The following is an 11,645-nucleotide window of genomic DNA, read 5'->3' on the forward strand; positions in this document are numbered from 1 at the left end:
TACCAGCTGCTCACAGAAAGCAGCTGGAAGAGAGAGAAAAAAGAAGGGGGAGGCAGATGGCATCACGAGAAACTCTGCAGAGCAGGTCCTGGCTACCCTGCATGTGTTAAGATTCACTCCATGCGGCCAGTCCCCACGAAGAACAGGGTTTGGGGTGGCAACAACCGACCACTTCCCAGTCAGAAACATCTCCTACGGATCCACGGCATCGAGAATACTTTAACGAGCATCTGAGAGAAAGTAAAATTCGCTTACGGTGATTTTAGTCCCCTTTGCTTTCTTTCCATGGAAGCTCAACATGACAATCTCCAGCCCATGGCTCCCATAAGTTCCTTTGAAGAGACCTGGCTTTATAAGGTCATCGGGGCTGCTAGGAGGGAGGTAGATGCGTCGGTATGTCAAGCAGTTGCTGTGGAAAAAACAAAATGTCAGAGAGGTTAAGAGAGAATCCCTCAACATGAGGAATGTGTCTGCAGACTGCTCCTTCGGGCAGCTTGGGCATGTCATCAAGAGAGAGGTGGGAATCTCTGTCTCCAGCAATACCAACAAGCTTAAAAGATTTCGCTTTAGACCTCTGCAGGCACTGCCTCCCTTCACTTCTCTCCACCAGTCCTCACTAGCACAGCAGGAAGCTCCTGCAGCAAGGGCACCGTAAGCCTCCTTACTCCTTAGGATCTCCAGAGGACCCCAGAGTGAAGCATATTGAACCATCTGCTGCAGTGAGGTGGCTGCTGTTAGAAGTTTGGAGTGATGTTTAAAAAACTCTGAAGTTCCTGGGGACTGCCTGACTTCTGCCTAGCACACTCTAAAGCACCTTGGTTACTAAGAGAGACAATAAGCTGGTAGCAACTTGGGATCACAGACACTTGCTCTGTCTTCAACTTAAACAGTTACAGGACTCAAACCCACCTCGCTGGGCATAGCCCTCATCAAAATCCCTTGGAATTTTATTGTGACTGCTACCGTTACACCTGCTCTCTCTGCACATCTGGAAAGCGCTGTGCTCCACCCTGTCTTTGCACAGAGCCTGCAGAGCCACAGCGTTCCTCCGGCCGTGGGAGCCTGTTGCAAGGACCCCACTTGGGGAACAAACGATCCAACGTGCTTCTTGAAGCTGCGGCAGCCTGAACACCGAGGAGGAGCTGGTGCCCTTACTCATACTGGCTGGTGTAGATGAACTTCATCAAGATGAGTTCTTGCATGTGTTCATGGAAGATGTCTTCCAGCGTCCGACCCCACTCTTCCCTTAGCCACGTCCGGAATTCCTGTAGCACAAGGAGAAGAGAAACAGGAAAAGATTAAGGCATTTGGCTTGTGACAGTGATGCAGCCCAACGTGACTTCGCCTCGTCAGCACGACTGACTGGCAGAGCCACAGAGGAGAAGGCATATGCTCTGCCAACGACAGGAGATTGTGCCTGGATTTGGGAACAAGGACGTGTTGCTACAGAGCCAGCTTGGAAATATGCTTAGCAGCGGTAAGGTTAACTGTCCTATACCCACCAGATGCCACACACTAAACCTGCTCCCCTTCAAATACAAGTAGAACTAACGTGCCACCGCCGAACAAAAGCACGAGCATCACCTGGTGCTGCAAAGCAGCGGATCTACTACTTATTTACGTCCTGACTTACCTTGCACTAACTCATTTGCGTGCCCATAAGCCAATTCCTGTGGCCTACCCTGGCATGTTAAACATAAAAGGAGGAAGCTTTTGAAAGGCAATGAAGATTTAGGAGGTTAAATCCTGCTGATTTAATACCAACGCATCTAAATCCAAAGGGTGCTTTGAAAACAACTCCTGAAGTACCTCTACACCAGCTCTGACAGGTTAATACCCTGCCATGAGTTAGTGAGATAACAGTTTACACTAACAGAGTAGCCTACCAAGCGATATTCCAAAGCTGCTTCCTTTATCTTCTAAAGCCAGATCCTCCAATTACCATAATGCCATGCACACATAATGCACTGCTTTGAAAGTATTAAAGCAGTTCTTGTCTGCTACAGCCCCAGAAAACACTTAACTAAACCTTTCACCCAGCTGTTTCCCATTAGCAGGCAGCCATTCTAAAGCCTTTGTTAGAAGCGACTGAAGGATTGGATTTGTCACATATAACTAGCTGGCAGCAAACACCGCTACCCAGAGGTAGGTTTTCATCCTGACACTCACACCTACACCTTAAAACATGTGGTTCTGAGTCAGGAACTTGTCTTGTTGCATACAGGTGACACAGACTCAGGATAAACAACCAAATGATCCCACAACCAGGACAACAAGGAACAGAAAGGTGCCCCAGTGGCAATCAGGTACTCCCATGCAGCTGGTATTCAATATTAGGCCTGTCTGAAAGACTCACTTAAAAAAAAGAACTCAGTAAATCAGCCAGAAGCTACCAGCCTGGATGTTCACGTATGTTCAGATACACTGAAATAAGAAGGCATAAGACTACCTCCTGGACCCCAACATTAGCTGAGAGCTTAGGTAAGAGGGCAATGCTTTACCTTCAGACAGGAGACAACACAAACAGCCTTAATGCAGGCTCCTAGCAAAGCAATCTCACCTCTTGCCTTCCCCCTGACATCCGATGATGATCCGTCTGGTTGCACTTGGTGGAGAACTCATCCTTCTTTACAATCTGTAGTTACCACAGAGGAGAATTTAAAAGGTTACAGAGCTGTTTAGAGATGCCTAAGATAATATAACTACGGCTGCTTGAAGTAAATGCTTTAGACAAATGTTACAATTCTCTGTTGTAGCAAATCCCGTGACAGCGAATGCATCAGCTGCAGAATGCAGAAATAAAAGCAATAACCCCAAGGCATTCTAATGAAAACTACTAGTTTTAAGTTGCTTCTCTATGGGAGCTTCCTTCTTCAAAAAACAGGAAACAACCTTTCAAAAAGTTTTTCAAAGCACCCAACGCACTGAATGAACGCTCCATCACCTTCTCAAGGTCTCAGAAAGAGCTGTAAAACAGAACAGGTCTGTGTGTCTGCCTGGACAAGGCCATTTTACACATCCTTTCCCCCAGGCTGTGCACACACTGGTGCTCCCAGCCTCCCACTGTGCTCCAGCCCAAGAGAAGACAGTACAAGAGCCTTCCTGTACTACTGCCAGAGAACAAATTCAGAGCAGGGGAACAGCCCACACAACTTGTCAGACACATAATGAGCGCAAAGCTGGCATCCACACGTATGACAAGGTGGCGAAAGCCACATCCTTTAAATAGAATTGTCCTGCTTGTTTTCATTAAAACATTTCCAGAGCCGACATGCACAGACGTCGCTGGAGGAGCTCACCTGGATGTGACCGTTATGAGGTCCCTTATGGCCATACATACACTCGACGGTTGCGCTTTTCCTCTCCATGAGATGAATCCTGAAGAGAGGTTTGAATCTCATCGGATCATCCACGTGCGGGTCGTGAGGTGGCAAGTACATCCAGCCGATGATGAACAAACCGTCCACCTGCGGAGGGGTGGGGAGACAAAGCACACGAGATCAGCCTCGCGCATTTTCTGTTGAGTTTGCAGCAAACAACTCCGGGGCCTGTTGTGCAGCAGAGCAGGAGCCGCAGAACAGCTTGCTGCGTTTCCAAACTGCTTTCCAGCAATTAAACCAGACCATATGCGTTCACAGCACACCCTCGGCGAAGAGGGAGAGGGTTTCTTTATAAGGCTTCCTGCGCCACTGGAAAACCATCAGGCCTTTATTACCGCAAACGACTTTGTGACGGATGCTCGGCGCGCGGGATCCAGAGGGAGAGACTACGCCGAAGAGACCACACAGCTAGTGAAATTCTAATTGGTTTGAGAGCTCACGCTGGCAGATACTCGAACAGACGAATTCTGCTTCTCATTATTATCCTCGCCTTTTGGACAAGGAATTGTTTGGCTGGGTTACTCGCAGACAAGCACAAGAAGCAACAATCTCCTCTGCTGAGAGGTAGAGTGCCAGCCCTCTTCCTTCACGCCTAACGGAACCTTCCCCTCAAGCCCTGCGATTCCAGAAAAAGGATGTTTTCTAAGCAGAGAGATCCAAGACAAAAGCAGAGCAGTGCCACAGAGGCAACGCTTCTCTTTATAAGGTCACAATATCATGTGAGTATTGGTGCACTTGGATGCACTCTCATACCAGTTTGTGGAGCAGAGTCTTGCAAAACCCAACGGCCCTGTCATTTGTTACGCTTCGACTTGTCAGCTATTGAACCCTGGAGCAAAGGACAAGGGCTTGAGGCAAACTTCTGGCCCAGCTCTCACCATTACAGAGCCAAATGCCGTTCGTCAACTGCTCTCCCTGGCAGCACAAGACTCCACAGGTCTTGCACCACTACGGCTGATGCACAGCTGGGCAAAAGCACAGTGAGCTGTAGGAAGGGTCAGTGCACAAACACAAGTGCAAAACCCTTTGCAAAACGCTCAGCTGCAGGCAAAACTAATGCAGCAAGAGACAGGCCAGTGCTAAAACCTCTGCTGCACAAGGGATGGACTCCTGTGACATTAAATATACTAACATTAAACCCTAAATCAGGCCTTTTCTTGAAATATCACTCATGTTTTCTGTCTGGAGTACAGCTGAAAAACAAAAGGATCGTCCGGACAAAGGGGACGATGACTAAAAGATTCGAGAAGCGACCCTCTGGGTCCCAATCAACTTGCTTGAGGGCTGACCCTTCAGACTTTTCAACAGCACAGAGGTGACAACCAGGTCTAGAAAGTCATATAAAAAAGTCTTGTCAGTCCTCAACGCCACAGTCTGAGGTACTCACTCACCACCACGTTCAGCAGTCCCCCGTAGGGCCCGATGTCCGGCTGCCACAACCCCAGGATGTGTCGGTACCGGTGCAGCACTAGGGAACAGCAAGACACTCAAGTGAGCACACACCAAGCTAAGGAATTCAGATTTTGGGAAAGAATATAAAATTGCTACCAGACTGCAGGCAACACTGCCCAATACCATCACAACTGCCTCTACTGAGGAAGAGAAAACAGGTTATACCCACCCACAGGCAGGTAATTCTGAATTGAGGCCTCCCATACCGGTGCAGCACTAGGGAACAGCAAGACACTCAAGTGAGCACACACCAAGCTAAGGAATTCAGATTTTGGGAAAGAATATAAAATTGCTACCAGACTGCAGGCAACACTGCCCAATACCATCACAACTGCCTCTACTGAGGAAGAGAAAACAGGTTATACCCACCCACAGGCAGGTAATTCTGAATTGAGGCCTCCCATGAGCTTTACTTCTTTTTTTGCTGCCATTTCCAAGGTTTTAAACAAGCAGATACTTCACCAGGAATTCGCCGAAAGTTTTTGCAACGTGGTCCCATTAAATGCAAATCATGTGACACACCCAGCGGTAATAAAGCACCCGCCATCCCGTTACCAAATATGTACTTGAAGCCTCAGAGTGCAAAGCAACAGAAAAAAAAAAAGGCAGTAAGAAACAGGGAAATTTGAGCATTTTTAAAGAATTTCCCTGCATTGTTTACACAAACTTGTCTCCAGAGTTAAGCGTCCTTAAAAACAGCCACCGAGAGAGCACGGGCAAAGCGCACAGACCACGCCAGCTCAAATCTGGTGAGGTTACCAGCTCAAAAACAGCCTTAAAAATTCGAAGTAAGCAGCTACATTTCAGCAGTGCCCAAAAGTCCCCCTCAAAGCCGACTGCAGCAGGTGAGGCTTCTCCATTTCTCATCTCAGAGCTAGGTGAACTTTCAATCCCATCAAAAATGAAGGATAAAATAGGGGAAAACGCCTATTACAGATGATCTTAACAAACTCCCCTCTCTTTTGAGGGAAGCTTAAGGGATGCTACTCGCCTCCAATGCTTACACGGGACTTAATTTTGTCCCTTATCACTTCCTGATGTGACCAGTGACCTTCATGTGAAGACATTACACACAGTCTGGCATTTTGGGCAGGAACAACAGGGTGCAGATTATTTCAATAGTGGATGGTAAGAACATACTACACTTGCCTTACCACAACGTTCACGGCCAGCTCAGAAGGCCACAATAACTCATTTTAACCTACAGGACTGGCTCGAATAATGGTTTCTGCTTTGCATCGATTTATCAGAAGAATCGTGTTTCAGGGCAGCTGTTATAACAGCTTTGTTTCATTACCTGCTTGAGATAGCAAGAACTGTAGGAGTGGTTTTATTACACCAAACTAGAGAACTTCAGAGGTTTAGAACAGCACAGAGGGTTGTCCAGAGCTGCTGCCAACTGGCCTGGAGGAGCCTTTTTGCTGCGTAGTAAACAAGTTCAGGCTGATGGCCCAGTTTCACTCAGTGAACCGAGTGCGGCGCAAAGAGCGCTAAGGCAAGCGAGCAAACCACATTCCCAGCCTTGTTGTCTGGGTGCAGTAATTACATATTAATAAACCATATGTGCATCAGCCTCCCCACCCACTGCAACCTGCCTTCGAGCCTGATAAAACCCTGCTTTTTACTTTTATTTTTAGGTCAGAAAACTTGAAGCTAAGGTATCCAAGAGTGCTGAGGGTGTCCCTCCTCCCTCAGTTCCTGTGTGAAGCACCCTCAGAGCTGCAGCTACAACGGACGGACTTCTCAGCAGTGGGGGAAGTGCCTCAAGCCCTTCCACTCCAAGGCCCGTGTCTGTCAAGGGCAGTTTGCGCGCCTGCTTGGAGCAAACAGCCTGCTCCAGGAGCTGTGATGGTTCAGAAAACACGGCTGAGCCCCAGACAGAGCCAGCTTCACCGCCTGCCCTGACCACCCAAAAATCAGGGGCTGCAAAGGAAGAAGGAGGGTGACAAACCCCACTGGCGAGCAGCTTCTGCGCTTAGCTTGAACCTCTAACCTTGGGCAGCTCGTCTTTTAATCTTTTACAACCCCAGCTTTTTGGCACCACAGATGGGAAAGATGCTGCGGCGTGAGCAGCGCTTCGCCCAGCCTTGCCCCCCCTACACGGCAACGCCCACGGCAAGGACACCCAAACAACTCCTTCTACCCCTGTTCTTTCAGAAAAGGAAGGTCCTGGGAAAACGTTGGTACTTGGCCAAAGGTGAAAAAAAATTCTCAAAGCAAAAGTATAATTTCTTTTTCAAGCCTGGGGTGTCTCTGGGCTCCAGCAAGCCAGCAGCTAAATTCATTGCAGGGAAAACGTGATGAATTCCAGCTCTGGTTCTCCCTGGCAGGAGACAGGACGGATCTGACAGCTGTTTCCCTCCCCGCTCCTCGAAATAAAACAGCACTTGGGTCTTTCTCCGAGGTTTTCCTCTGCTATGCACACTGACTATTCTTCTCAGCCGTGAAGAACCCTCTTACCTATCCAAATTTCCCCCTTTAAATAAACTTTAAACAAACCTTATTTGGTTACCTGTGTCCAGCTTGGAGAGCACAGGCAGAGAAATGCAACAAAAACCTAATATGGGAGTTTTCAGCATGTTCTGCAGCCTTTTCAGGTGGAGGTAACTCGCTTTGCATGGAAAAAACCCGATCCACTACATCTCTCTTGGATTCGCAGGATGCAGCAAAGTATCTATAAACAAAACGAGCTGGAACAACGTAAGCACTTAGTGCCCTCCAGCTGGTGATAGCTGGAAAGAGCTACGTCCCAGTGCCAGGCTTAGCTTAAAACCCTGGGGAAAGCGATCTGAGGTGACTCGGCTAATGCTGCGTGAATATGAATTAGGGAGTGCTCACGTGGTAGATCCTGGCAACACGGTTTTAATACCCAGGAGGGAAAGAAGGGGAAAACGGGCAACAGCATCCTAACCTACGCCAGTTGCTCCCCGAGGAATACAGCTTGCCCCGAGAGAAAAGGGGCATAAGGCATCAGAAGTTTGGGGCCGCAGCTTGAAGAATTAACAACTGAGGGAACAGCAAAAAATGCCACCAAAACCAGCACGTTTGGAGCAAACACCCAGGACAGCTTGGATGTGCCTCTCCTTCCCGTCCAGCTCCAGAACAAGGCTGGTGCGGACAGGCAGGACTGCCAAGCCTCAAACTTTCCCTGCTGCAGCACTGCTGCTGCTTTGACTCACATTAAAGGCACCATCTTCTCTCAACACGACATGAGGAGGGAAAGCGCAGTTTACCCAGAGCAGCTTCTTGACTAAGGAAGGCAACTCATGCTCTCCGAGAACACGAGCAGAACGTTTCCTAGAGACGGAGATGATGGTTAAAAGGATTCACTGCGCAGGGAGGGAATTAGGATGGGAACCGTCAGCATTTCTCACTGGGAAGGGCTGTGGTGGATCAAGGCAAAGCTTTTCGCCAGTCCAGAGCTTATTTCAACCCGCTTTTGGGGAGCCCAAAGCAGGGTATCCGCATACTTCTTTCTAAGAGAGGAGCAATTCATGCAGAGCAGAGCAAGTGAAGGGAGACCCTCCTTCCTTTCTGCACCCACTCAGGACAAGTTTTCTAAGTCAAAGCACTTCAAAAAAGGAGACCAACACACCTCACACCTGCCCTACTCACGCTGGCACTCTAAAGGCACACGGCACCCCACTAACACACCGCAGAAGGAACTGACTAACCAGTACCTTCCACACGGCCCCAAGGTCCACCCCAAAAATAATTTGCTTAAAGCAACGTCACACTCCATGCAGCGCCTTGTGCGTGCTCAGTGCGGGAAGCATCAACCAGCGGGAGGTACGTACGGCAGGTGTAAACATCTCTGTATTCCATGTGCTCGTAGTCGGGAAGGATTTTCATAAAACGCCCCGACTTCACTCGCGGGTTTATACCTGAACAGACACAGTAAGGGAAGTTACCAGGGAACTCGGCTCCACTGCCACCAGCACGCGGCAGCACGACGAATCTGGACGGAGCAGGCAGGAAAAGTCAAACTCGCTCTTGACTTTACTCCCAGCTGGGAGTAAACGACATTTTGTTTCCATCAGCCTCAGGTACACGCGGTTGGCAGGATTGCTCGCACCAAACTGGCCACGTTCAAGGCTCCCACAGGCAAAACGTTAACAAACAGCATCCAGGGAGCTCAAAGGGAAATCAAGGTCCTCCACAAACTCTACAGCACACCTGTAGCGAGCGTCACCGTCCCAAGACCACTACGTAGGCCGAGTAACTAGCCCAGGCCTTGGAATAATTATGCTTTCTAGAACTTCAGCTCATTTCCCACACTACTTTTTACAGAAGCCCATCACATGAGTCCTGCCAGGAGCCCCAGATTAAACTCTTCTGGAATTAAAGAGGCTTACAGGACAGCAGGAAAAAAATGGGGTCACGCTACCACGAAACTATTCCACTAAGTGTCTGCAACGGGGAAAACTTGAACCTGAGCGGGAGAGCAGAGATGGTGGAGCCCAGGAAGGCAGAAATAGCTGCTAAGAATTCTGACTTTAGAGTAGCCATGGCTAGTTCGAATTGCTGGATGCACACGGACACAGTCCTGACTCAGAAGTGCAATAAAGTCTGTCGCAGGGGTGGTTCTCGCACGTACAGCGCGACTCGCTGCCAATGGATGCTACGGATTCAGAAACTGCTTTGGTGCAAAGGAAGACTGGAAACCTACGTGTAAGACAGATCTAAAGGGCTATTAAATCAAAAAACAGCATTAAACTCTGAAAATTCCCCAACCCGAAAACAGTGGGAGAATACTCAGCAAAGTATTTCACAGGCTTGCCCTCTTCTCGGCGCTGCCTGGGCGACCGGTCCCAGCACGGCTGTGAGATAACAGCACTGGGCTGGGGAGAGACCATTGCTCTGAGACAGTGAAGACGTTTTTACTTCTAACTTGCGTATAAAAGTCAACCACACTGAGTATAACTTTAATATATCTGAACCATGAAAGTGTTGTAGCAAAGAAGACTGCAGGGAAATGGAGCAGTTCCAGTCCCAGCACACAAAGAGATAAAGAAGGGCAGTAGGTGATGGGAAAATTTTCTTGTGGATGCTCAGCAAGTCAATTAAAGACGGGATTAAAGCCCTTCTACCTGTTCTAGCATTAAAATCAATGCTCGAGGTCATCACTGCTTCAAGCAGGTATCACAGCAAATATGGTACCAACAGAAACTGAGTCAGGTTTGGGGTCTGCAAAGCCATCAAAAACCTCTCATGATTGACCTCTCTGCTTTTGTTTTGTAAAGCAGAACCTCCTTCAAAGAGCCAGAGTTCTGCAGGTTAAATCCTGTGTTTCATCCTAAGGACCACATGCGATTCCCTTACAAAAGTTGTGGTGGGGAACCAAGAAAATGCAGCCTGGCAGTGCCAGCGCTGGAGCTCTTGGGGCATTCGTGAGGCTGATCGAGCAACCAGCTCAGCTTCTGACTGCAAAGGGCAAGATCTGGTGACAAATGAGACAGCCTCTCCACACATCCAAGCCTCCACACATCCATTCAGCCCTTAGCTATGGGGCTCTCCACCTCCAGGAACAGCCCAGCAGAACACTCGACCCTTTTATCTGCAGCATTTTCCCCACCAACCACGTGTAACAGCGTCCTTTCATCGAGATCAAGACTCAGTTACATGAGGGCTACGAAAAAATATGTTAATTCCCCAGAAAGATCTAAAAATGGCAAAACAGGAAAGGATGAAAACCATTATAAAGTTAAATTACGTGTTCTTTTCCCACTAAAGGATTGGGGGGGGGCATAGACATCCCAATTCTTGGCATCTGCTTAGAATTAAATAAAACTCCAAACATGTCAGCTTCTCAGATGAAACCTCTGCCATTAGCAAGTAAGCCTGAATAACTTAAGCCATCAAAGTTTAACAAATATTCAGCACATATATACTTTCAAAATTGGTACTGAGCAAGATCCATATCAGCTTTAGCACTTACGTTTGGCATAAACGTCTCGGCAGGACACTCCTGTGATCTCCAGCTTCCGCAAGTTTTCACAGACGCCGTATTCTGCAACGACACAGAGAATAATGTCAGTTCTGGCACAAAGGGTTTGCTACCCAGGATCTCGATAGCTACCGTTTGAGCAAAAATGAGATGCTAGTTAGTGCATTCTTGCGAGCTGCCACGTTGGTCCAAGAATCTTATTCCTGCTTTGAAGAGAAAACAGAAAAATGGATGCAATTTCATTGCAGTTTGGGAATCAACTGCATTTTACAAGCACAAACACACCAGAAGGAACACCCAAACATGGCAAAGTTACAGATGCTTACACCTAGATCAGAAAGAAAAAAAAAGGGAGACATACTCATCCCAGCTGGGATTGTACGCCCGTTTAGATCAAATCATCATTGTGTGTAGTAATTATCTACTCCCACTGAGCTATCCGATAGGGAAAATTGCTTATTAGGATCCTAAAGAAAAGGTCACAGACTTCAAAAAGAATGAAACGGAGACATAAAACAGGCATCACAATGTACAAATATGGCTACGCTTGAAAGCAAATCAGATTGAGATGGGTCTGTTGTACACTCAGACGCCTTTGATTGCTCACAGAACACCCTGAAAACAAAGCAATCCCAAAGGCAGCTTTGAAGCAGAAAATGAGATGCTCTCCTTTCATTTTCAGCAAGTCAATGCTGGAACTTCCAAGAAACTTGTCAAAAAATAAAAAGCAAGTACTAACATCTCAGTGCAAGAAATCCTTAAAAGACCAGAGGGAGGGACCAAGAGGAGGGAGTTCCCCAAAAAATCGTCAGCAATAAAAAACACCCTGCTGCAACGATTCTGATAGATCTCAGCATGGAAAAACT

At 47.8% G+C, this 11,645-nt stretch overlaps 1 protein-coding gene across 1 annotated transcript; it reads right to left on the reverse strand.

Moving 5' to 3' along the window:
• Positions 1–255: 255 nt before the first annotated feature.
• Positions 256–10,842, reverse strand: FBXO31 (F-box protein 31; the record flags this gene model as incomplete). Its single annotated transcript, XM_009869279.1, has 7 exons — positions 256–409; positions 1,156–1,265; positions 2,561–2,635; positions 3,300–3,467; positions 4,772–4,848; positions 8,630–8,716; positions 10,771–10,842. Coding segments are annotated over 7 exons (743 nt in total), but the record flags the coding sequence as incomplete, so codon positions are not given.
• Positions 10,843–11,645: the final 803 nt, after the last annotated feature.

The sequence above is a fragment of the Apaloderma vittatum genome, unplaced genomic scaffold (genome assembly GCF_000703405.1).
Source record: "Apaloderma vittatum isolate BGI_N311 unplaced genomic scaffold, ASM70340v1 scaffold21885, whole genome shotgun sequence".
NCBI classification, from domain to species: Eukaryota; Metazoa; Chordata; class Aves; order Trogoniformes; family Trogonidae; genus Apaloderma; species Apaloderma vittatum.